We start from the raw sequence: 27,852 nt of genomic DNA, 5'->3' as shown, positions 1-27,852 counted from the left end.
AAACTTAAACAAATATTCTGGATAGGAAGAATCAACATCCTAGGAATCTGTCTTACAGATATATACTGGAAATATCTGAAAATATGTGTGCACAAAGTTATTGTGTCACTATTTCTAATAACAGAAGACTGGAAACAATCCAAACTTTGATCTTGATTTGAAGAAAACAACAGTAAAAAATTTCACTGTATTTTCAGGGGAAGTTTGAACACTGTGTAGTTAATTATCTTAAATTTTTTAGATGTGATAATGCTATTATGGTTATGTTTTTTTAAATTTTATTTTATTGAGTTATAGTCAGTTTACAATGTTGTGTCAATTTCTAGTGTGGAACACAATTTTTCAGTTATACATGAACATACATATAGTCATTGTCACATACTGTTTCACCGTGAGCTGCCACAGTATCTTGTATATATTTCCCTGTACTATACAGTATCATCTTGTTTATCTATTGTATATATATATTATGGTTATGTTAAAAAAAATGGAGTACCTTTTAAAAATATTTGATATGTTACAGTCCATTACAGTTACTGTTTGTCTTTATGTTCAACTTGATCCATGTTTAGCCAGTAGAACCCCTTAAAGTTAACTCCTGAGTCCTTCTGCCACATCTTTTAGAGATAATTACTTAAATATTTATGGGTGAAATTATTGGAATTTTTTTCAAAATAACCCAAAGGACAGAGTAAGTAGAGAGGTAAAGATGAATTAAGACTTGCTGTGAGTTCATCACTGTTTAGTCTGGATGACAGAGGTTTTGTTACACTATTCTTCCTTCCTTTGTATACATTTGAAATTTTCCATGAAAAATGTACAGTTTAAATAGGCATAAATGAAGAGAGTGCATTTGGAAAAAAGTCATTGAAGCCAAGGTGGACAGTTGGCTTCTTATACAATTATGTTCTTAGTAAATTTAAAACAGACTCTTTATTTCTGCTATATCTTATTTGTGGTTTAGTTAGCTGGTATCTTTGTGTATGTGTATGTGTGTGTGTGTGTGTGTGTGAGAGAGAGAAAGAGACAGTTTAAAATATATTTTTCTGTTAATGTAATTCTCAGCATTAAACTAATTCATAAAGTATGAAGCTATTTGTTTATTGGACCTCATTATAGGGCCTTTGGATTACCAAAAGAATTGATTTGGAGGACGTGCAATTTTTGTCACATTTTTAATGAGTGCTGTATTTTCTTGTAAATTTTATTTGGACATTGATTTAGGTATACCAGTTGAAAGAAAATTGAGAGTGGAGTTTTTCTTTTCTTCAGATTTAACATTGAGATTGTTCATTTAGTAATATTTAAGAATTTTAATAACTTATAAGGAGCCTAGGTTACATAAAATTATGTAAAGGAACAAAAATCTATCTTCCTCTAAATATTTTGCTTTGGAGCCCTCATTATGTCTTAGAAAGACAGATAATATGATTTATTTAGTGATACCAAATGACATTAAACATGTTCATGTTAACTTGTTTTCTATTCTACCAACAGATTAATATTAAAATTGGAAGTTTGTATCTTTTACTGGATCTTGGAAATTAAATGTAATGGCAATGGAATTTATAAAGAGTTGCTGTAGAGGATGTTTCTATGGTGGAACAGAAAAGCACAACTGTGAGTTTTGCTTTGTTCTGATTTCAGCAAACAAACATTTATTTAGTATCTTTATTTGTGGCATTGTATAATATAAATATAAATGAGACATATTTCCTAACTTCACGGGGGAGGCAGAAACATAAATATAAGGCACAGTAGGTAAGTATGAAAGTACCCTGGAGCATAGGGGAGAAAGATTAATTCAACCCAGGAGACACTCTAACACATCACCGCAAAGGAGATGGCATGTGGTATGGAAGTCTGAAGAGGATTTTAGCAAGCTGAGTGGGAAGAAGGAAGTAAGAGAAGGTGAGGATTGGACATGAGCATTACAGGTGGATGAAATAGTCTAAGCAAAAGTAGGGAGAGAAGTTTTTGGTGTGTTTGGAGGATAACATATTCTGGCAAATATTTTAATTTAAGTAAAGATAATTCCCAATTTACAAATAATTCATTAAAAAGTGCCTTTCATTACTGAATGACCAGTGGAGAAGAGACCTATAACTTTATGAAGACCCACATTTATCAAGGACAGCTGGAGATTTCCCTTTCTGTTGCATCTCTTCACAGATATGACTGGAACTTTATTTTTTTTCTGGCTTTGTCTTATATTTCTTAATCTAAAGCATTAGCTTCCTAGGATATTTGAGTATGAAGGCTTCTTTTTTTTGCAATAAAACATGTCATAAATTCCAACACAATAGTAGTTGTACTTTCATTCAGTCTACAGATGGTACTAATTGTACATAAAGATTATCTCTGGGTGTCCCTTACCTCCCCATCTGAAGTCATGCAGTTTAGGAATCATGTATCATTCAGGATAATGAACAAAATAGATCATAAAAGCTAGCATAGGGAGAGTTGATATTATATTAGGGTCAGAGTATATTTTATTTTGTGATTTGATGAAGATTTTTGTAGACTTGGAGACCTTTAGCTTCTTTTCAGAATTGCTTTGTTATTTAAGACTGAAATTAACCATTAGTATTGACAACTAGAATTGCTGTGTTGACAACATTTTTAAATGACTAGATTATTACTTAAAAGCATTGTGAAATTAACTACAAAATAAACTTGTTTTTCATCTGTGAACTCTTTTGTGGAAATGAGACTCTTTAAAAACGGCTTTTACCATTATGATAAGTTAATATACTTTGGCAATAGTATATTAACTTCTCAGATATTGGCTGAACAGAATTAATGTAGATTCCAGAATGCTTAATAGGACCCAAGAGTAGTTAATGTGTCAGCAGTTTCTTTTAAAATAAATAAATACCAAAGCATGTTAAGTTTAGATTATTATATGTAAATCTACATGCATATTTGAAATTTTTTCTTTTTCTTTTTTCTCTTCTTTTATATGCAGTATACACGGAAAGAGACTTTAAAGTATCAAATAGTCAAAATACTACTATCAGTATACCTCCATTGACTTCCATTTCTGTAAAGCCTCAGGTTGGCTGTACTGAGGATTATTTACTTTCCAAATTACCATCTGATGGCAAAGAAGTACCATTTGTGGTGCCCAAGTTTAAGTTATCATATATTCAGCCCAAGATGCAAGGAACTCCTTCACATCTGGAAGAACTTCAAGGTAAACAGTAAGATGGCAGGATTTAAAAATCAACATGCAGTATTTAAATGCTGTTATTGCTCTTATTTTGCTCATTTACATATATAAACATGAAATATTTTATATACAAATTTTACATTTCATTTTTTTATATTTTGCTCTTTCTGTAGAGGAACTTAATGTACAGTGTTTTTGAAAGGTCCCACTATGAAATCTGATCATAATCAACACATTTGTGTGCAGATTTGGCCTCTTTCTAAAAAATAACTTAATTGTAGTATGTCAGTTATCTTTCACACATCTAGAAAAAAATAGAGGAATTATTCTGTATTTGATGAGTAAATATAGGAAATATTCTTATTTATTATTTTCTAAAATTTAGTGTTAAAAGCAATAAGGAAACAATGAAGTTGTCTTTTCTTCCTTCCCTTTTTTCTTCACTATTTTGCTTCTCAGTCTAAGTACACTTCCCAGTCTGAGTAACCACTTGAATGAGGTAGATTCATTGGCTGAATTTTGGCTGGTGTTGTAGAGGCCAGTGGAATAATGAAGATAAGAGGAAATAACATGTACTTGTGTATTTTAGAAATAATTTGTTTTAGTTCATTGAAACACTGTCAATCACAATGGTTTATTCCCCTCAAAATTTTATTATGAAAAATTTCAAACGTACAGAATAGTTGAGAGAACTTAATGGTGAACACCTGTATATCCACCACATAGATTCTATCATTAACATTTTACTATACATAGTTTATTACATATCTATCCATTCTTCGAACCATTTTTAATTCTTTTAGGGGCAGGATGAGAACGCATTTCAGAGTAAACTGCAGGCATCAGTACAATTCCCTCAGTACAATTCCCTGTAAATACTTAAGCATATATGTATCATTTACTAGAGTTCAGTTGTGCACAGTTTTCTTCTTTTGACATAAACTTTACACACAGTGAACTCCCCGAGTTTTAAGTGTGTGTTTGTTGAGTTTTGACAAATGAATATAACATAGTGTATTCCAAACTCCCATCAAGATCTACAATATTTCTTTAAACATTTTTTTCTGCCCATCCTCTCTCTTGTCTTCTGGGATGCCAATTATACATATGTTGGACCTCTTGATGTTGTTTTACGTGTCTATGAGACTTCTTTTTTTTTCCCTCTCAACTTTTCCCTCCTCTCTATTCTTAAGATTGGATATAATGATCTATTTTCAAGTTCACTGTCTCTTTCCTCCATTATCTCCGTTCAGCTATTAAGCCCATCCAGTGAGTTTTTTATTCCAGGTGTATTTTTTCAGTTGTAATATTTACATTTGGGTTTTTTTTTTTATAGTTTCTTTTCTTTGCTGTGATTTCTTTTTTCCCACCATTATCAGAAGCCTATTTTCTTTTATGTCTTTTAGTTTTAACATATTTGTCTACTATTCTAATGTCTGGATCATCCAGATTTGGACTCTGTAGATTACCCCCTTTTTTTTTTAATATGAGTCACATTTTCCCATTTCTTCGTATGTGGAGTAATTTTGGATTGTATTCTGGATGTTGGATGATATGTTGTGAAGACTCTGGAATCTGTTATATTACTCTGAGAGGCTTCCTTCCTTCCTTCCTTCCTTCCTTCCTTCCTTCCTTCCTTCCTTCCTTCCTTCCTTCCTTCCTTCTTTCACCAGGCACGTTAACTTGGTTGGACTGTCGTGCATATTCTGTCTTTGGTGGCAGCTGCTATCTAAGTTTAGTTCTTTTATCCTTAGTTGTCCCATACATATGTGGTTCAGGGATCAGCCAGTTATTTGAGTAGACTTTTATCACAAACTTTGGGGTTTTCTCCCATTGAGGATTCCCACCTTGCTTTCTAGCTGCTCTGGTTGCTCTGATTCTGCCCTCTGGTTCTTCAAGCCAGAAAGATTGTAGATTTTCTATTGGAATTTTATCCATCATGCACAGTGCCAATTTTGGCCAGCCCTCAAGCTAAAAGTCATTAAAAACAGGTGGCCATTCCCTTTTTTCCCAGAGTCAAGTGCTGTTCAGAACCCTCACTACTTTTGTTCACTCTCCAATGCCTTCAGGGTATGTTTGTTTGTTTTGGTTTTGGTCTTGGGTTTATTGTTATCTACCAGAGAGTTGGGTCTGGTAGGAATGATTTTTTTTTTTTTTTTTTTTTTTTTTAAGAAACAAAGATAAATCCTGTGCCTGGCTTACCACATTGTTTTGCACATATAAGCAATGTCTCTCAAAAACAGTTTTTAAAAGTTCTGGCTCACAGGATACCCTGATCAACTGATCTTTCTCTTTTGTACTTGTTAACAATATTGGAATTAAACCATATAAATGGCCTTGTAATCTGTTTTATTCATATCATATATGGAGCTTTTTAATGGCTCCATGGTACTAAATCATATGGATGCACTATAATTTATTTAATGAATTCTCTATTCTTAGACATATAGGATATTTTATGTATTATTTTCATTATCAGGAAATAAATAAGAAATACCTACCTGGCAATATATGATAATTTTTCTTTTTTTTTTTTTTTTTCATTGTATCACTAGGAAACAGTACTTGTTGAGTTGAATAAGTGAGACATTAATTTACACCTAAGTTATAGGCACACTGAAGATGTGGTAAAACCATCTGATTTTTAGCAAATTGGAGAGAAGATTACTTTATTTCATTAAAGTCAAGAAAGTATTCTTAGTATCTAATTATAGAAGTCAAATATGTGTATGTTGTATGTACATATGAATGTGTGAATGATTGGCTGACATGGAGATTCTGAGAAGAAGATAGGGCAGAAGACTATCAATAATAACTAAAGTTACGTCTCAGGTATTTGAAATTTGTTATGTTCCATTCCTTACTTGCTGATAGGTCTGATTACAGTTGCAGCTTACTGCTTTGATAACAGAGAATGTATTATTAACATTTGACTCTGCTTCCTTTATCACGTATCTACCTACCTATCCATTAAGAGAATGCATTTTGAATAAATATTGAAATATCTAATTGGGCTTCTGAGAGGTATAAGCAATTGTGCTACTTTACATTTAGTTTTTATAGGATTGTGGTTTTGTAAATTGAGGGAAATTCCTCTTGAACTTTAAAAATGATATCACTGTATGTTGTTTAAGGGGAAAATTGGAATTCTTTGGTGGCTTACTTGTAAAGGAAAAATGAAATCAGAATATTCTTTTTTTAGGGATAACCTATAAAGGTAGTGAGTCATCTTTGATGCTACTACGCTTGACAGTGCTACTCTTGTTACCATAAACAGACTTTTGTAGCAGTGTTTATGGTCTGAATGATTTAAGTGTTAGCTTATAAGGTGTACAGACTCCTTATAAGGCTCTCTGGCATCAGACCTCCCTTGTGGCACCTCTCTGCCTATGTACAGTGTTTAGATTGTACACATAGTTATTTGAACCATTGTGTGAGAATAAGCTCTCACTTCATAACCACATATTTTATTGTTCTTTTCTGAACTCAGTGTGAAGCTACCTGTTTCATTGTTTACCTTAATTCAAAAAATATTAGTTTATACTGTAGTTTCTATTTCAAATGGGATAAAAAGAATTGAGAGATGATAATCATTTAAACGTTTAAAAAACTTTGTCTATATATTGTTTCCAGTGTGATTCTTAACTTTGAAAGGAATTTGGTCTATTGCTTTACCCATTTAAAATTATGAGGTATAATACACATAGAAAAAAAGGAACAAAATAGAAATATTCAACTCAGTGATTTATTACAAAGTAAAATACATATATGGTCACCACTCAGGTAAAGAAAGAGAGTATTACCAGCAAACCAAAAGCTTCCGTCTTCCCCATTTTCAGTCACTCTAATCAGAATCTCAGTTGTTACAATCATCACTTTCTTGCTATTCTTACTTTTTACCACTTAAGCACATATCCCTGAATGTTGTGGTTTATTTATTTATTTTTTTCTGTTCTGACCTATATATATACTTTAGTCATGGGTTCTTTCATTCAACGTTGTGTTTGTGAGTTTCATTCAAATTGTTGTTAGTTTTCAGTATGTGTATTCTTTTGTATTCTAAATGGCATGATATACAGTAGTGTTTCTTTATAGCATACTGTAAGATTATTTTTATGTAGTAAGTATATACTACAGTTTATTTTACTGTTGATGAACATTTAATTATTTGTTTTTACTTTGGGCTCTTACAGATAATGATGCTTATGAACATTCCTGTACTTGTCTCTTGGTGCGCATATGCAAGCATTTCAGTCATGTGTATGTCCCCGTATGAAATTGTTGGGTCATAGAGCATAAATATGTTCAGCTTTATTAGAAATTGCCAAACTTTTCCACAGTATTGATGTTATACATTCTCACCAGAGAGTTTAATATAATAGTTCAGATTGCTCTACTTTCTTGTCAACACTTGTTGTTGTTAGGCTTTTAAATTTTAACCATTCTCTGAGTGTGTAGTGGTATCTCATTGGAGTTTTAACTTGCATTTCCCTCATTATTATTGAGGTTGATCACCAGGTCATATTTTTTGGCTATTTGGATAGCCTCTCTTCTGAAGTACCTGCTAAGTCTTAAGCCAGTTTATATTTGGGTTTGCCTGTCTTTTTCTTATTGATTTATGGAAGTTCCTTATATATTCTGGATATGAGCCCTTTATCAGTTAATATTTGTTGCACGTATCTTCTCCTACTCTGTGGGTTGCCTTTTTACTCTCTTAGTCTTCTGACAAATGGAAAATTTCAATTTTAATGTAGTTAAGTTTATTAAAATTGTTTTTATGATTCATGCTGTATTCCATTTAAGAAGTGCTTTCCTGCTTAAAGGCTGTGAGAACTTTCTTATAAATTTACTTAAATATAGTTTTACTGGTTTGCCTTTAACATTTTAATTTAGATCTACAATCCACATGGACTTTATGTTTTGAATATGTTTGGTTGGGTTGAAAAGGGTTTTTTTCTGTATCAATGTCCAGTTGTCTTATCACGTTTTAATGAAAAACCATTCTTTCCCCACTGTTATGCAGTGCCACATTGATTATAATTCAAGTGTCCACAAAATAGGTGTCTCTTTCTGGGCCTTCAATTCTGTTCCATTGATCTTATTATTGTGCTAATATTCTACACTTACTACCAAATAGAGCAAATCTTTCCATCTTGTTCTTCTTAATTTTTTTTTTTTTTTGGTTATTCTTGATTCTTCTTGTTTACATATAATATTTTTAAATCATCTTTTTGTTATTTGACTTCTGACATTATTGCATTGTGGTTATAGAACATACTCTGTATGATTTCCATCCTTTCAAGTTTATTGGGACTTGCTCTTTGTATCTCAGCATGTAGTCAATTTTTATAAATGTTCTGTCTTTGTGAAAAGGGTACATCTCCCAAAAAATGATTATCTTTTTACTTAAAAGATGTTCTTTCTGCAAGTAGAAAAATAAAAGGAAACTCAGGTCACAAAATATAGAATTGTCTATGGGGCAAAGAATGCCAAAAATTTATTAGACTGTCTTGAGAGCGGGGTTCATGGCTGATTCCTGGGAGAATACTCCACACAGTTAGAGCTCAGTAAACATGTGCTGATTTTTTAAGATATCAATTGCATGTGATTTAGTATTACCTGAGACAGTTTTTTTTTCCTTTGCCTTGGGTGCACCAGCTTTTGGCTAATGACTCCAAGTAAAGGGTATTGTAAAACTTTAGAAACGCTTGCTTTCAGGATCTGCCAGAGCATCTTTTGGAGATCGAAAGGTAGAACTTTCTAGTTCATCCCAGCATGGACCTAGCTATGATGTATATAACCCATTCTATATGTATCAGCACATGTCACCTGATTTGAGTCGGCGCATTCCTCCTCCTTCAGAAGCAACGAGACTATATGGATCAGGTATGGAAAAAATTTGTTTTTCTTCTTTGTCTTTTTCTTTAACAAATTTAGAAATCAAATTAAATCTAAGATCCTGAAAGTAATGATTCTTCTTATGAAAAACAATTTAAAAATAAAGAGAGAAGCAGACTTCAGAGTGATGTGGTAAACGTCATAACTTCTCTGTGGTATTATAGCTAATGTAAAAATTGAAAGATTAATGAGTTATATATATTGGTAGTTCCGAGTTCCATTTTATTTGTCCTTTTTTGAAAGAAATTTTAGTTTTAGATTTTGTATATACTTTATATAACATCTATCCACTCATAAATTCTACAATAGGTATTTACTCACTCTATTTATTTTCACTCTATTTAGTGAAAATGGTGAATTTAGAAATGATGAAATTAAAACGTAAACAGAGAAAAAAGAAAATTCCTAAATACTTTCTTAGTTTAATGTTTGAGACTGTATCAGTTATAGATCTTGTACATATATCTGATTCACAAAATTTTCAGTGTTTTTCAGTGAAAATTATCTTATTAGATAATATAATTATCTCAATCACTGAATTCAGGGTGAGGCACTGAAAATAAAGTAGAAGTACTTATTTAAATATTTATATCAGCACTGTGCTAGACTACACAAGTCTTATACAGAATTCCATTTTTAAAGTATGTTTTAGTTTAGGAGGGAGACTAGAAATATAACAGCACATGGAATTCAATATTAATTTTTCTAATGTAATAAATGACCGTTAAATAGTTGAATTGCGTTTAGCACAGAGGACATACATCCTCTTAGATTATTCTTCCAGGATGAAGGATTGGATAATGTAAGCAAAGGGAATGAATTTTTCCTGCTTGATATTTGATGTGATACCTTTCCTGAAAGATATGTTGTTTGATTTGTATTGATTTCTGTTTCAAACAAAAGTAAAATAATTGAAAAGCAGTTTTTTTAACTTCATTAGAAGGCTTTTATCTCTTAAGCAGATTTATGTATAATATTCATGATATGTTTCCTATAAAGATTTAGTTCATGGTAATTAGGTAGAATTCCAGTGTTTCTTCTACTTTACTATAAAATTAAGTAATTTTTTAATGTTCCTTTGTAGTTTGTGATTTAAGGACCAATAGACTTCCCAATTCCCCGGTGCTAAGCAAGTCTATGTTTGATCTTACAAATTCATCTCAGCGGTTCATCCAGGTAAATTATTCATATAAATTTAATTATATGCAATAATTTATTTTCAAGCTAAAAATTCAGAAATGTGTGAATTATTTTAGGAACAACATGTTATGTATCTTTTGTAGATATATTTATTCTAATATCTAAAGAATAAACACTTGGCATTTCCCATGTGCATTATTTTAGGAAACTCTTCAGTTGAATATTAGAAGGCAATAATTTTTCTTTTCTTTTCTTTTCTTTTCTTTTCTTTTCTTTTCTTTTCTTTTCTTTTTTTTTTTTTTTATGAATTTTCTCAGTTGGCATGCATTGAGGCAGTCTTGAGACAGTTGGAATTTAAAATGGTATATTTAAAAGTCCTTATTGATTTAACTTTCCTTATTGAAAGTAACTACCTAGTTAGTAAAAATTAGTTCTTCTGTTGAGTTTTGTGATTATTATTTAAAAATTAGAAAATAGAATTAAGCAAGGTAAAAAGATAAATCACCTCTATCCCTATAACTGAGAATAAAAGTGCTATGAAAATATTGTTATATATACTTGTGGACTTTTTTCCATGTGAATGTATATACATATATTAAAATGGATATGCATTCTTAATAGTCTTCAGTTAAGTTTTTGCAGAATTAGTTCTTTATAGCACCAATTTTTTAATGTGCATCAGAATGTTTGAAGAGCTCGTTAAAATACAGATTGCCAGGCCTCACCACCAGCGCTTTTGATTCAGTAGCTCTGTGTTGGGAGGGACCTGAGTTTGTATTTCTAACAAGTTCCCAGGTGATACTGCTACTGCTGGTCCAGGGCCCACACTTTGATAACTGCTGCTTTACAGATTTTTAGGTAACAGGATACTTCCAAATATATTCTGATTTTCATTAGTACTTCCAAGTTTGAAATATAAGCAATAATCTCTTCTTCCTTATTATAAAACCAAACCAAAAACAGCAAAGGCTTTCCCTTATATTATCTAGTAAGATATTTAAGATTTTCCTAATAACACACACAAAAAGCTTTTTCCCCCTTTACTATCTAAAAGTGGAAAATTCTGACCAGTAACACTTCAGAATGAATAGCACTCAGTTTGCTAGGGTGGTGGGTATTGGGAAATAAGTTTCAGAATCCTTAATGTCTGATTTGCAACATCTGACTAAAGAAGAATTTTGTTTGTAGAGACATGATTCATTGTCCAGTGTGCCCAGTAGTTCTTCTTCAAGGAAAAATTCTCAAGGGAGTAACAGAAGCCTGGGTAAGGAATAAAGTATCTTACTTTTATATTCTTAAGGGAATCATTTTTACCTAATAGTAATTTAAATGAATTTATGATAAGGTTTAAAAAAAAAAAACTCTAGATGATTATATCTATGATGGCAGTGTTACCTGCATACGAATACTCAGATCAGATGGTCCATTTTTTAGTGTTCAGGTACAAATATGTCTTTTAAATTATGTATCTTTCATCTGTTTTAAAATATATTAATGAGGGGATTTCCAGAAGCATTCAATATTAGGGCCATATCAATGTTATTTGGCAAAGTTTTTCTTAGTTTTAACTTAAATCTCTCAGGTTATAATTGGGTTAAGTTTTTAAGTCATGTACTTTTTATAGTATATCTATTCCCTAGCACTTTAATAATAGCATTGAAGTGTGATTTTTGTCTTAATAAATTGGCAACTTTAAAAAATAATGAACACTTTTCAGTCGTGTTTTTTGATTGTATCAAAGCTCAGTTGAGTTGGAAGGATTGCATACTAACTCAAACATCTTTGCCCTTTTACAATTCAGATACAATTACTCTATCAGGAGATGAAAGAGATTTTGGGAGATTAAATGTGAAATTGTTTTATAATTCTTCAGTTGAGCAAATCTGGATCACAGTTTTACAGGTAAGTTAATATAGTTAATACCAACTTTTCTTACAAAATTGAATATTTATACTGTGAATTATACACAAGTACTGTTGCTCTCTTCTGGGGAATGGGCCAGTACCTTCTTTGGAATTTAGGGGTTGTATAGTATTTTGCAGAACATAGTATTTAATAAAGAATCTAAAGAAAATAAATCCATAGGTATGATGGAAGTATGTTTGTTTTTAACCTCAAGAAGGAAATTGGTATGATGTCTAAAATATTAAATGTCAAATTATTTTAATGTAAATGAAATAAGAGGTCTCAGTAGACTGAACTTTACTTTATAGTTTTTATTTAAGTTAATAACTCAAGAAATACATCAAATATTTATATTGTTAGTGTTATGTGTAAAACAAACTGTATTTTTAATTTTTTAGTGCAGAGATTTAAGTTGGCCCTCTAGTTGTGGAGATACTCCTACTATTTCTATAAAAGGAATACTAACATTTCCCAAACCAGTGCATTTCAAATCTTCAGTCAAGGAAGGCTCGAATGTAAGTGTTTTTGTTTGAATATCTTTTATGTTTTTCTCTTATTTGTCACTTTAACTCACATAAAGAATTGGAATAAGAAAGTGTTTTATTTTGGGGAAACTACAAATTATGCACCCTTTGCTTTTTTAAAGACAATTTTGGGCCTCAAAATACTTGTGATTTCATTGTCCAAAATTGAAATATATTTAAAAAGAAAATCTTAATCACTGAAATGTATAGAAGATGAGTAATATCTAAGAAAACTATTTACTCTCCTTGTGTATAAGGAAAGTAAGTGCCTATATTTTCATCTTCTCTCCTCCCACCCTACTTTGGCTTTGAGAAATAATTGCATGATTGCAATCTTCTTTTAAATACTTTCAATTATTATAACCGAAAGACAAATGATCCTGAATTTGCTTTTATAGTTTCACGTTAATTTAAATATATCTTCACTTTTATCTTCTGATAAGGGTAAAAGGTTAGTAGTTTTCCATGCAAATAAAAGATATCTTCTACAAGAATATATCATTTAAAAATAAGGCAATTTATAAAGGGGGAAGGAGGGGGGAGGGATAAATTAGGAGTTTGGGATTAACATATGTACACTACCATATATAAAATAGATAAACAACAAAGACCTACTGTATAGCATAGGGAACTATATTCATTATCTTATAATAACCTATAATGGAAAAGAATCTGAAACAGAATACACACACACATACATATATGTATATATATAATGTGTGTGTATATATATACACGCACATAACATAAAACTGAATCAATTTGCTGTACACCTGAAACTAACACAGCAGTGTAAATTAACTATACTTCGATAAAAATGGTTAAAAAATAAGGTAATTCAAATGCTAATAAACATGAAAAAATTTACTCTCACTAGTATTTATAGATATACAAATTTAAATTACATATAGCTTTCTCTTTTTTTTTTTTTTTTGCTTATTTTAATTAGGAAAATTTTACAAGCACTCTAGCACATAAAACTTTCTAGAAATTATTTTGACAATACACATTAAAACCTTGAAGTATTTATACTTTTTAACACAGTGTTTCTACTTGGAATCTGTTTTGTAGAAATAATCTAAAATGCAAACAAAATATGTATCAAGTGTTCTTAGCAGTTTTGTTCATAGGGGAAGGGTTGGAAACTATCTAAATGGTTCCCATAGGGGAATGGTTGAGAAAACTCATGATATACCATGTGTATTTGTTTCCTATGATTACTATAACAAACTACCACAAACTGGGTAGCTTAGAACAACAAATATTCCTCTCTCACAGTTTTGGAGGAAGCCTGAAATCAAGGTGTCAGCAATGTTGGTTCCTTCTCTGAGGGAGAATCTGTTCCATCTCTTCCAGGCTTCTCTCCTAGCTCTGGTGATGGCCAGCAATCCCTGGCATTCTTTGGCTTCACTCTACTCATTGGCTTTCATCTTCACATGGCATTCTCAATGTGTGTCTGTGTCTTCACATGGCTATCTTCTTATAAGGATGCCAGTCATTATAGGGGTCTACCTACTCCAGTTGAACCTCTTCTTAACTTCACAAATTACATCTTCAATGACCCAATTTCCAAATAAGGCCACATTCTGAGTTACTGGAGGTTAGGACTTCAACACATCTTATTTGGGGGACACATTTCAAACCATAACACCATATGATAGAATACTAGGCAGCCATGAAAAATATTATTTAGGGAAAGTTTATAAGGATATGGAAAAACGTTCTTAATAAGTGAAAAGGCAGTAGCCAAAACTGATATATAAATAATTAGGAAAAAATGTGCATTGTAGACGGTCTAGATGTAAATAAATCTTAACTCTGATTATAGTTTTGACATTCACAGATGAGTACTTCCTGAATTAAACAATTTCACTTTTTGACTTTCAAATAAGACTAAGTTAACTTAAGGAAAATTATGGGAAAGTGTTCTCATATTAAATCTTGCATGAAATCTTTTAAAATTTATTATTTATCAAGTTGTTTAGGAGACACCTATTATGGCAAAATGCGAAGTAAACCAGTACACTTGCTTCATTTGTAAGCTCATTGCATCTGAGTTTAAAAATTAAACATTTTATGTATACTGTATTATTAGTGTGATCCTATGGCTTGAGACTGGAAGAAAAAGATAGCTCATATGGTTGGGAAGCTCTCAGAAACACAATTCTGTCTACACAGACATAAGTGATTACAATAAAAGTGAACATTTGGGCACAGTATCTAAAATATTGACGTTAGTTGCCCAGACAGTTCATCTTTTCAAAAGCAAAAAAAAAAAAAAAAAAGCTTCTTTTCAAAAGGATGCACAAAAGATGGAAAGAAGGAGGTTTATAAGCAAAAAAAATAGTCTAGTGTCAAGGATGTTAGCCCATGGTAAGCCAATGTTTTAAAAATATTAAAAGTAACAGAACATTTGAAAATAGTCTGGGCATGAGAACACTGACTTGCTGCCTGGAGTGGAAGATTATGAGAGAAGGTAGAACTTTATTTAAACTCATATTTCTCTTTGTCTTTATCAAAGAGAGTGATTTTCAGATTGGAAAGAGTGGAGCAAACATTTTCACTAAGGGAGAAATTGAACCTCAAATTAGATGGGAAGAACATTAGACAAAGAATCTTTCTTATTATTGAGAAATAATTCAAGTATTTTAACGAGAACAAGTTAGATTTTGGGTACTGAGAGATCTCACAGGAGATTCTTGAAGCACTCTCGTTAACCATTGAAGATCTGTGGTAAATAGCAGGAATGATGCCCCGGAACCAAAGATGGAAAAAATCTAATTTTCATAAAGGGTAAAAGTTATATTCTGGTGAACTTGTTGTTGACATTGACTGAATTCTTGACTAAGTAATTAAAAGGAATTGTGAAATTAGGAAGGGCAGTATCCAGAATAAATTCTGGGAAAACAAGTCATAGCCATTCTCATTTTCATTAAAAAATATCTTTCATTATTGTAAAAATATTAAATTTGCCTTTCCTAGATTATAAAGTTATTTTTGTTTATTCTGTATTGACCCTTTTTTATTCTGTTTTCATATTTTATGTTTTTCTTGATTTTTATTTTAGACTATTGAATTTATGGAAACTTTTGTATTTGCTATTAAACTCCAAAGTCTACAAACTGTAAGACTTGTATTTAAGATTCAAACCCAAACCCCTAGGAAGAAAACCATTGGCGAATGCTCACTATCACTCAGAACTCTTAGCACGCAGGAAATGGATTACTCTTTGGATATATCACCACCTTCAAAAATTTCTGTAAGTGATATAATATGTAATGTTAAAGTATTTCACACTTTTAGAATTATTTAATGGATGAATTTTTGTTTGTCGGAGTATAACTTGAACACTCAGAATATATTAAAGGATCAGGGAGCAATAATGATAATAATATAAATATAATGTAAAAAAGTAGCAGTAATGTTATTGTTGAATAATTTTTTAAAAAATGGATAAAATGCTAATGGAGACCCTTTTTCTCTATTGGAAAATAATCTTAGGGTTGCCTTTTTGTAGTACACGTTTAATGTTTCATACTTCAGGGGAAAATAACCCGAAGTATGAATAATTTCAAATAATTATTTTTAGGTTGGCTTTTTTTTTTTTTAAGTAACTGATAACTTAGGAAAAGCAAGAATCATAAACTCCAAACTCAATCAGAGATTGCCTTGAAATAGATTAGGAAAGTTTTAATCATGAGTAAGTTCTATATCTATCCATAAATTGGGTAGAACTGAGGATCTTACAGTTAGTGTATTTTGTGAAGAACTTGATCATCTGTAGCGCTGATTGATTTTTGAGACCTGATATTTGCTTCTTTCAGTCAGCCTAGCTAAATACTCTTTTAAGTTGTTTAGAAATTCCTGATAATTTTATGTAGTTTCTATGTCAGAATAACATATATAGAAATAAATCATAACCATTTATAAGGTCAAACCTATACATGATTTAAAATTTACATAGGATTTATATTTTACCTACTTTTACAAATATTTAAGGTGACTTATAGTGGTTCTTAACCTGGTTACACATTAGAATTACCTGGGGAGCTTTAAAAAATGCCCACAATTAAACCATTAAATCAGAATTTTGAGCGGAGTGAGCCAGAGGCGTCTATAATTTTCAGAAGCTACTCTGGTGGTCTAATGTGTAGCCTGGCTTGAGAACCACTGAACTGAGGGGAAATTAGGGATTAAAAAATAAAGAACAAAGGATTACTATAATGAAGAAGAATTGAAACATCTTGTTATTTTATTGTTTTCTGTCTCTATACCCAATATGTTTTCTTTATAGCATTTATTACAACTTAGAATTATTTAAGTTACTTGTTTTAAAACAAAACAAAACAAGGCTTGAGCTTCCATCTGTTTTCTTCATATTTTGCTGTGCCCTTAGTAAGGGCCTGTCTTATTCTTTGCATTGAATATTTGTATGTAGGCTGATATGAAAGAATAAATGATGAATGAAAGCATGCTAAATTAGATTATTTTCTCTTAAAAAACAGCAAATTTGTTTTGTAACTATGACAGGAGTTTGTCATTTACATCTTTGAAACTAGCTTAGTAGACAGTAATCTGCAACCATATTTTATAGAAGGCACGTATCTACTATTTTAAATGGATAATTCATTGATTAAAACTTTAAAGATTAGTAGAGTATATTAGAAGATAACTCCCCAAGTTATTGTCTGAGAATTGAGACGTTATAATCTTATCTTCCTTGAAGAATCTGAATGAATCATTATGGCAAAGTTTCTACAAAATTATATTTTACATATCAAAGGGCTTACAAACATTCATCTTTCTGTTGTATGCCAGGTGCTATGGATACAAAGATGGATGGCTTAAAAGAAGGGCTTTCAGGCTGTATTATATTTAACCAGTGAATTTCGATTACTGAGTGTGAATGTTTCATAGTATTGGCTAAAAGCAAGAATAATATGCTTTGTTTCTTGTGTTGTGGAGAATTGATACTCTAATTGTGACATGGAAAGAGCCAGGCTTACATATCCATCTTTCACACTGACAGCTGTTTCATCATGAACAGCAGAACTTTCATGTAGAGCTAATAATTTCCTCAGTACAGAGTTCTTGACCTTAACAAATAGTAATGTAAATATTTACTTGACAACTCATTTCTGTGTTGAATAATGTGGAAGAGACAAATTTTGCCTGAAGAAATAGCTGACATTTAAAGAAACTTATCATATAACTAACTTGGTCCTAAGTGATGTAATGCTCACATAAGACTTAGAGCTTGCTCCTCTTGTGGAGACCAAGACCTCGAAGCACTTGCCTGAGTTCATGCATCCAGAAGTTGGGGAATCAGGATTTGAATGGAGGCATTCTGATTCCAGAGCCAGCTCTCTTAACTCTACCATGTCCCTGAAAATAATCAACAAACAGTCTATAATAGAAATAGAAAAGAGTTATTTGAGCCAAACTTAGGACTATAGGCTGGAAGACAACCTCAGACAACTGAGGAACTATTCCAGAGAAGCATAGTTTTCAGCACAGTTATATGTCTTGTGAAAACAAAGAACATCAAACAAGTCAGGGTTATATTTCTTCAAGGTTTCAAAATAATAATAATAAAAAAAAGATCAGCTTGTACACAGTATGTCAGTATGGCCTTGGCACCTGGGAAGGGAGTATTATCATTGAATGAGTACCGACATGGGCGTCCCAGGAAGAGAGGCATTTAATCTTTATTTTTAACGTATGGACATTCTTTACTTATGATCAGTGCACCCTTTTCCTTAATAGCACATGTACAATGTATGTATGATAGGCCACAAACAGGCTATTTTAGTCAGCGTAAAATTCAAGTTAACTCATGTATAAGCCTGAATGACTTCCCCATACCATATGTAAAAATATCTTTTTTCAGCCATGTATTTTTCCCCTAAGAAGATATTCTCACATATCACCAGATCATAGATTTCTTAATTATGCTTAACATTTCACTTTCAGCAATTCTAGGAAGGCCAAAAAAGTTTCCTTTTCTTTAAAAAAATGATACCTTATTCAGAAATGGAGATCATATTTTTATATTCCACAGTTTTGTGCTCATTAAAAATGCACTGTATATACACTTACTCATTGATTGGAATTTTAATTTTTTGGTTGAGATTGAAAACCACTTTGAATAGTTTTTCATGATCTGAATTAATATCTTGTAATCTAAATTGAATTTGTGAAATAACCTTGGAAAGTAAGAAATGGTAAACCCACTGCCAAATGCTGCTCTGATTTATGAGAGTGAACTCCACAACTCTTTAACACTTGGAGAAGTTTTGCCACCTTTACAACCATATTGAAAATAATTAGTGAAAAAAAATTTTATCCATGGTTTCCTTTGAGTTTTGTAAACAATAAGTAACTGTATTTTTTAAGTGCTAAGGACAGCGATGCTTTTTTTTAAAATCAGCCAAAGTGTTATATATGGCTACTGAATTAGTTCATGTAAAAAGATTTATTAATCCATTCTTATTCTGACTAAAAGCAAAAGCAGTACATTCACCTATTTATTAGAATTCATCATTTATTGCCAAAATAGACGACTTTTATCATCATTTTGGACTTTTCAAAAGGGAGTCTAATCTCAGCAGTTGAATTTATGCTTTTAGGTGGTTTACTTTTCACTCTTTTGACTTCTTACGGCATGACCAATTTTAAAACACAGAATCATGTATTAAGAAAATACCCAAGGTTCAGTCTATGGTATGGATGTAGAAAGGTTCTTTTTTAATGATCTGTGAGCCAGTTTTGGAGAATACTGGGTGATTATCCAGCATAAACCTCTTCATGAAGTGTCAGTCAGCTGTTCTTCAGCTGTGTCGGAATCAATACCAGCAAAGACTGCACTGTCTATGCTGCGCCCTGGTGAGATCTGTTAACATTATGTTCTTTAATTCCATACTTACACTCTTTTCAACATGTGAGCAGTAATGCTTTTGTGTTTAGAAGACTTTGTTTCTCTTTTTTATTTTTCACTTCAAGCACCCTGGAATCCATGTAAGTAGGTTGGCTTGTGTAAAACAAATGATTAATTTTCTTCTGATGTTAGTCAGCAGTACTGAAGAGCACATTTTAACTTTTCCCCCTTTCTAAGCCTCCTTCATTTTATTGTTTGCCTCAGGTTTTCTTTGACCTTTTCTTTATTTACTGCCTCATCGCTTTCACTAGCTTCCTTCTTGCCAACTTTCATCTTTGGCTTACTTCCATTTAGCATAGTAAGTCACTTCTTAACCCAGAAATCTATTCATTGTAGTAATCCTTTGTCTTCTGATTTTGGGAGCACCACTTCTGATTTCTACAATAGAAAAAATAATGATGCTTTCCATATACAACATTTTTAAAATCACATTTCATATATTCTGAGAAAATAATTCAAACAACTACATTTAAATCTTTTGAAAATGTGCTTTTTTTGGTATTTATTTCACTGACATTTTCACTAGTAAAACTGCTTAGGAATGTAATTTATTTTTAATTTGAATTGTCTTTTGGTCTCCCTGATTTCGAGGGATCAGTATGTACATGTAACTTTTATTATCAGAATCCATGAAAGTGAATAAGTACCTCATATTGACAGAATTTATGACATTTATCTTAACCTTCTTTTATGACACTTAGCTTTGCGTGTCAATAAAAGGTAGTGCTTTCAAAATTTCTAACCTTAGCTCTTTACTTTTGTATTTTTGAAATATCCGAAAACTTCATTCTTGATTACAAATGACGCTTTTTAAATATGCAGGTTTGCCATGCAGAACTTGAATTGGGGACTTGTTTTCAAGCGGTAAATAGCAGAATTCAGGTACAAATTCTTGAGGCACAGTACCTTCCAAGCTCATCGACACCCCTGGCTTTGAGTAAGTATGTTAATGGTTCAAAGAAGAATCTTCAGAAAGTATTTGTAAAAGATAGTTTTTTCCTACAGTTCTTACAATGGAGATTTTATATATGTATTTTTTACTGAAGTGTGGTTGATTTACAATGTTGTGTTAATTTCTGGTGTACAGCATAGTGATCCATTTATATATGTGTGTGTGTGTGTGTGTGTGTGTGTGTGTGTGTATGTATTCCTTACAATGGAGATAAAAATCTTAGTTACTTTTATTATTTAACTTAAACACTTACCTTGTAGCTTAAAATTACTTTATTGGGTTTCAAATTTAGGCATTGTGTCTACCTTAATCTGCCGGTCTCTTGATTCTTACCCAATTGTGATGTCTCTGCATTTGATGCTATTCCTTATTTAGCTCATTAGTTAATATAGGTTGAATATCCAGAGGATTGTCAGTTATGTTTCACCAGCCTAGTTAATTTATCCTCTCTGTAGGTCTATGCCCTGTTTTGTATACTCTGTTAACTAGAAACTTAATTTAAAAACATTGAAAGTATCAAACACAAACCTTGAAACACTTTTCCTGCCCTGTGCCTTTGAGCCCAGCCAGGGATTCTGGTATTTTGATTGTCTAGGCCTGGTTCACATGTCTAGGCTGCCCCTAGAGCTGAGGTTTGAGGTCAGTCCTACCTTTAGGGTAAGAGTTGGGTAAGAGTGTTCCTTTTTCCTACTACGTAAAGAGAAAATATCTGGAGGCAGGCAGAAGCAATGGATGTCCACTGTAACTGTAAAGACTGAAAATAAATACAACTTAGCACTCAATTCAAGAAGCTAGAAAATTAGCAGCAAACACGAAGGGAAGTAGAAGTAGGAATTAAAGCTAAAGTTGAAGTTGATAAATATGGAGACAACAACAAAACACAAAATGAAACCAGCAGATTTTTCCTTGAAAAGAATATTAAAGTAGGCAAACCTATAGTAAGCTAGATCAAGCAAAGAATAAAAACATGAACGCCGAAAAGGATATAATTTCAAATTCAGAAGCGATTCAGAAATAAGTAAGACAATCCATTTATAACTGTGCCAATTCATTTGAACATCTATATAAAATAAATGATTTTCTAAGAAGAAAATTGTTGAAATTCACTCCAAAAGAGGGATAAGTCTGAATAGAACAATAACCACGTGAAAGTAGTTGAAGAATTGCCTCTAATAAAAGCAGAGGCCAAGATGATTTTACCGGCAGATTCTACCAAACTTTCAAGGAACATGTAATTCCTATTCTATATAAGCTGTTCCACAATATGAAAAAAAAAAAATAGAAAAAGTTAACTTTATGAGGTCAGCATATTCTTGATATCAAAGCAGAAAGGATAGCTTAGACAAAAAATAGCTATGGATAGATGGAAAAATCATAAAATAAAAAGCAAATAAAGTCCAACTTGGCACTAAAAGAATAAATTAAATTACCAGGACTATCTAGGGTTAATTCTAGGAAACAAGGACAAAAGTAGAAATTTACAGATGTAGATTAATAGATGTCTTCCTTTAATCAAAACTGCCAATCAGGTTTACCAGTGATCTCCATTTTAAAAATGATGGTCAGTCTCAGTCCTCACTTTGTGGCTGCCTTCTTTCTGGAAGGTCTCTCCTCACCTTCTTGCTGTCTGGTAGCCCCATCTCTACCATGACTTCTCAAATTAGTCAGACTGCACTTTCTCCTTGAGCTATAAGCACCGTGTGTCAGACTGGGGAGTAGGCTTAGGTGAAAAGCTGTACAAACCTGAATTTTACTTAGTGCAATTTCCATCTTTTAAGAATAGACTCTCCAGTTTCTTCTTGATTTTGGTCAATGTTTAGTATCTTGAACAGTTGTTTTTACTATTTTCCCCAGAGTTTATAATTGACATCTATGGGAAGGTTATTTTGTACAAGCTATTCTACCATTACTGGAAGCACTACACCTCAAATTTATTTAAAGAATAGATTTCTCTCGTGGGCTTATGTTCAACTTCTGGAGTCTCAAGCAAAGAATTTTACCTATATAGATTTGTGGAATGAATTCCTCCAGCTCTCCAAAGATTTGGCACCTCTCTTTTGTGTAATCCTTTTCAACATGTTCTCTTGTGCTGCTGATTGTTATTTATGCCTACGATTTCTGTCTTTAGTAGCATTCAGATTAGAGAAAGATTAAAATTCATTTGAGGTTACAGTAGTTATTTGAAAGTGTGATAAAAATAAAGTTTGCTAGATGATATAGTTCATCAGATCTTTAAAAAAGTTTATATTTTTAGAACATATGGTTATATATCTTCATATGGCATTAAAATTTTTTTATATAGTAAAATTTCTTATTTTTCAGGTTTTTTTGTGAAGGTGGCAATGTTGAGTGCAGGAGAGTTGATTTATAAGAAGAAGACACGCTTACTGAAGGCCTCCAATGGGAGAGTAAAGTGGGGAGAGACTATGATTTTTCCACTTATCCAGAATGAAAAAGAAATTATTTTTCTTATTAAACTTTATAGTCGAAGCTCTGTAAGAAGACGACATTTCGTGGGGCAGGTTAGTAGGGAGTTTTTATCTTGAATTCTTTACACTTTTCTATGCATTTCTATACAGTTAGTTAACAAATGGAATACAGGATAAAACTGAAGTTGAATAGAGTAAAATTCTTCAGTATCATAAGTTAAAATTCAGTGTTACCACAAAAATCAAATCTTGTCAGACTTTTTGCTTTAGTACAAATAGTTGGAATTTCTGAGCAATCAGACTTAAGTTTTTTCCGAACTTTTCAACTTTAAAAGTGATCAGAAAGATCAAGTTTTCAGTACTCCTGACTTGTTCCTTGTGAATAAGGGAGTGCTATTTCAGTCATATTTCTTAAGGCTGCAGATATACAAGCAGTAAATGTTTACTGTTATATGTTAACAAAAAAATTCTGTGTCATGTTAAATTTAATGTTTAACTCTGTATGCTGCTAATTGAATTGTGTTAGATGTGAATTCCTAGAAGACATCAATTTTAAGTGGTTGTTATAATTGTCAATAATGGTGTCTGGATTAATCTATTTAAAAATTCTTGGTAATTTGCATAACATAACACTTGCTTATTGCTTGCCAATTCTACAGTAACTTGTTTCCTTTTGTAATTTCTTTCTTTACTCTTAGTGAGTTAGTAGTAACTGTACATTATTTTTTATCTTAATTACAATTGTTTGGTCACATTTAAATTCCAAAATCTATGTTATTGCTTTAAAAACATCAACTTCAAAACAAGATGTTACTAGCAGTCTACTACGTCCTTAAATTATATGTGAATTTTCAAAGATTGATACTAACTTTGATTCCTTTCTTCCTATATTTTACCAAAAATATTTGTCAAAAATATAGTTTTGTTGTTCATTTACTCTTATTTGGAAAAGAGTTTGAACTCAAGAATTCATAAAGCTAACATAGTTTTCAAAGTCTTGAGGCCTTAGAAATGGATTCAGTTAAAGTTTTCCCACATCATCAAGCCTCACCCGCCATGTATGAATGGAATTGGAGATATACTTGACACATGATTTTCAGGATCACTTTCTTGGTTGAGATTTCAGTTAAGAGTAATAATTCTGGAAAGGTTCTTGTTGGTCATCTCTTCCTTCTGGCTTCTCTGGTTGCTTCAGGAGCCAAATGTGAAATCAAGGTCTCCCACTTCTATATCAGCCAAAGCTCCCTAGTGTTATCTGTTTTATATATTGGGGTTCATGGTAAGATTTTTTATTTGAAGGAAAAGTTCTTCAGATCAAGAAATTAAAAGAAGGAATTAGAAAACCAAACTTTTTTGGAGTGGCCTGTTCCAATTTCTTTATTTAAAAGAATTAGGAGCTGAGTCTCAGAGAAGTTAACCCCAAAGTAACAGCATTTGTTAGTTCTATAGCTAAGTTGAGAATTCAGATTTTTTTGTTTCCTTGTTCACCTTGCCTCCATGGTTTGTCACCATTGTGATATCTTATATTTGCATAATGCTTTACAGTTTTCCCAGATTCATTCACATCTGTATCTAAAGTTATATAAATAATAGAGTCTATGAAATTGTTTACTATGGGTCAAGTATGACTATTTATTAGATTTCAATTAAATTACAGTTTTATTTAATATAAAAGGTACTTTAAAAACACATTCCTTACCAATCAACTTAAATCATGATTAATCTTAGTTAATCTTTACAAAAATGTTTTTGAGTGATTAGGATCAGTTTAAGTTGAGCTCCTAGATTTAGTGGATAAGAAAGGATACTAATAATTATTTTGGAGGAAATGATTTTGTAATATCTCCAGTTGAATGTTTTAATTGAATTGTATCACATAAAATCGTCTTCAGAGTGACTAAATAGATTAAATATTTTAACATTTGAGTTTCAAATAGATAAACAAGCTCTTAGGAAAATGGAAAGATGCTTAATTGAAAATCTGTAAACCAAACTTCCAATTGTCTTTCATTAATAAGAGTAATTAATTGTTTGAACTCAGTTACCATCATTCTGTTAGATTAAATGATTGTACTATTCCTTTACAGATTTGGATAAGTGAAGATAGTAATAACATTGAAGCAGCGAACCAGTGGAAGGAGACAATTACAAATCCAGAAAAGGTTGTTATCAAGTGGCACAAATTAAATCCATCTTGAAGACCTCGCATATTAATTTGGTGAAGAACTTGACATTCTTTTAAAAGACTTATAATTTCAGTTTGCTACCAATGAGAAGAGATAAATCAGTACATTTGTCAGTTTATTTATGGAGGTCTTAATTATAGCATATAATGGATCTAATAGAAAATTAAACTTGATGAAAAAATGGGATGAATTATATCAGTTTTCCAAAGTAAAAGAAATATTTTAAAACTGTGCTGAATTAGACAATAAAATAAATGGGTAGTATTACTAGGGCAACTAAATAAATTATAAAATCAATGAAAATATCAGCCATAGATAGTTACTGCTATGTTTCGGGGGTTTTTTAAGCTTTACCTAGATAGTCAAAATCCGGTATATCAAGCCTTTGTTATACTTTAGGCATTTAGAAGACTTTTAGCACTATTTCAGTGCTAGTCATTGTTGTTAGGTCTTAACTCCATTGTTTACTTCTTTCTACATAGTTTCTCTCAGAAAGCAAAATTGAATTGAACCACTTCAACTCTTCTGTATTTGGGGGGAAAGTTTGTGCGCTGTGTTTGTCATTTCTTACCCATAAGTTATCACATTGTAAGCTATTTATTGCCAAGAAACTTCAGGCATAGAAAACTACGTTTTGGCAAGAATAAATGAAAACACCAGAAGATGAAGCTAAATTGGAAACCTAGTATACACACATTTTGCTATGTTTTCCTCCTTCACGGCCTCTTTGTTTTACTTGGACTTGAAATAAGATTATCATCCATATATGGCCCATCCTAATTAGCAGAATTAAATGAGCTTAAGTAGCAAATTGAGAGTTTTATGATTACTTCCTTGTTTTTAGTTCTTAGAATATAAAATATAAATTACTTGTTCTATAATCTGCAACATTAGGACATTAGAATATTTTCCTGTATTTTTGAAATAACCATACATGATAACACTATGTAGCAAATAAATATTTTCTGTTGCAGTTTCTCTCAGGTAATTATTACAACTCAATATATAAGGATAATTTCAGTTTAGTTGATAATACAAGCTATGGCCGAAAAGCACAGTTGTTTGGAGAAACAGATAACACCATCCCTGATCTTGGAAACCATGACTTTATTTTTGCCGATGGGTAGACTAAGTTTTTTGTGTTCATGGTCTTCCATTTTTCTTTTTCTCTTACCTTGTCCCACACATGCCAAGAGATAGATGGTGATATTTTAGGATAGAAGTATATACTTTGCTGTAACTTAAGTCTGCCCTTTTCATTTTAATTCTTAATTTCTCTGTATCCCATTAAGATTTTCTCAATAAAACGCTAATTCCTCTTTGCTTAGGTACCACCTCCTCAAGCTACAAATTGTACATATTTTACATGCCCTTTTCTTCTGTAGCCTAGAATTTATGGTATACTGGTGATGTTGACAGGTACTCTCTGACACTGCGCATTTTGAAATTTTTTTTTTTTTAGATGTGTGAAAAATGGCCTATTGGTGAGTACTCACATGGACTTTTAAGAGAAATCACCCTGTGTGGTAATGTTTTGAATTTTTGAGATAAATGGCAACTACTTTTAAAGATTTTTTAAAAATAGACTTTAAGAGCTGTTTTAGGTTCACAGCAAAATTGAAAGGAAGTTACAGAGTTCCCACATACCCTCTACCCACACATTTGCACAGTCTCCCTCACTATCAACATCTTGCACCCTAAGGATACATTTGTTAAAAATCAGTGAACCTTCTTTGGCACATCATCATCACCCAAAGTCCATAGTTTATATTAGGATTCATTTTTGATATTTTACATTCTATGAGTTTTGATAAATGCATAAATGACATGTATCTGCCACTCTAGTATCATACAGAGTAGTTTTCACTGCCCTAAAAATCCTCTGCAAGTATAACCATTTTAACAGCTACCAAAGAAGTAAGTGTATAGGCTTTTAGAGGCTAAGTAACAGACTTTGTTTTAAAAAATCTAGAATTTTATTTGAGCAGTTTTTTTTTGTATTCTATCAATGCTTTCAATTCCTAAACTTATTATATATATAGTCATGTATTTAACTCAATTTTTAATTTTATTTAATTTTCAGTATTTTTACAATGTGTGTGTAAAGTATAATTTGAAGGAAAGCTATGAGTTCTTGGTTTCTTATATGTCTTAGAATCCTAGGTAAATAAAACAATTAAATAAAAAACTTTTCGTTTACAAGACTTCAGTTACAGAAGTATTGATGTAATGAAGATCCCAAATATTTTAATTAATGTTTACGTAAGCCTTTTTCTCATGGGGAGGTAGGTACTGAATACAGGTGATATTTTTGTTGTTTAATTGAAGCTTTATGTGGAAATATAATGAGAAAACACTTCTGTTAATAGCTACTGATATAATGAGGAAAACATTGGAAATTGGTAATAAAAAATGAGATACTATCCAAAAAGTCACTTCCCTTTGTATTTCCTTAACATGCCTTGACCTTTACCCACTATAACAATGAGAAGGAACCAAAATGATGCTAGTTAACCAGAGAAATTCATGGAAAGGTTCACTGATAGCTGATAGTTTCTGTAGTGCTAATCCCTAGTAGTGTATTTATTTATAAATCTTCAGATTAATACAATTAAATAGCTGGAGTGCATATCAAAACAACACCACTGTTTGACTTTCATTTGGTTTTGCATGATTTTTTTTAGCAGAATTAGAGAACTTACCATTGAA

At 31.7% G+C, this 27,852-nt stretch overlaps 1 protein-coding gene across 7 annotated transcripts in view; it reads left to right on the top strand.

Annotated features, from left to right (window-relative positions):
* The window catches only part of TC2N (tandem C2 domains, nuclear), a 61,453-nt gene extending 33,879 nt beyond the window's left edge, over window positions 1–27,574 (top strand). For 6 of the 7 annotated variants that reach the window (XM_032482531.1, XM_032482530.1, XM_032482528.1 and 3 more), the window contains 11 exons: window positions 1,498–1,620; window positions 2,969–3,196; window positions 8,891–9,058; window positions 10,155–10,246; window positions 11,399–11,474; window positions 12,012–12,112; window positions 12,514–12,630; window positions 15,707–15,898; window positions 20,399–20,513; window positions 22,851–23,050; window positions 25,045–27,574. In XM_032482531.1, coding sequence (XP_032338422.1) covers window positions 1,554–1,620; window positions 2,969–3,196; window positions 8,891–9,058; window positions 10,155–10,246; window positions 11,399–11,474; window positions 12,012–12,112; window positions 12,514–12,630; window positions 15,707–15,898; window positions 20,399–20,513; window positions 22,851–23,050; window positions 25,045–25,155 — 1,467 coding nt within the window. In that variant the 5' untranslated portion in view covers window positions 1,498–1,553 and the 3' untranslated portion in view covers window positions 25,156–27,574. Of the gene's footprint in view, window positions 1–1,497; window positions 1,621–2,968; window positions 3,197–8,890; window positions 9,059–10,154; window positions 10,247–11,398; window positions 11,475–12,011; window positions 12,113–12,513; window positions 12,631–15,706; window positions 15,899–20,398; window positions 20,516–22,850; window positions 23,051–25,044 lie in introns of those variants that run through there. The other variant, XM_032482535.1, reaches the window with a different exon arrangement.
* Window positions 27,575–27,852: the final 278 nt, after the last annotated feature.

The sequence above is a fragment of the Camelus ferus genome, chromosome 6, assembly GCF_009834535.1.
Source record: "Camelus ferus isolate YT-003-E chromosome 6, BCGSAC_Cfer_1.0, whole genome shotgun sequence".
Classification (NCBI taxonomy): domain Eukaryota; kingdom Metazoa; phylum Chordata; class Mammalia; order Artiodactyla; family Camelidae; genus Camelus; species Camelus ferus.
The sequence above is the reverse complement of the archived record's forward strand: the minus strand, read 5'-3'. Positions and strand labels throughout refer to the sequence as shown.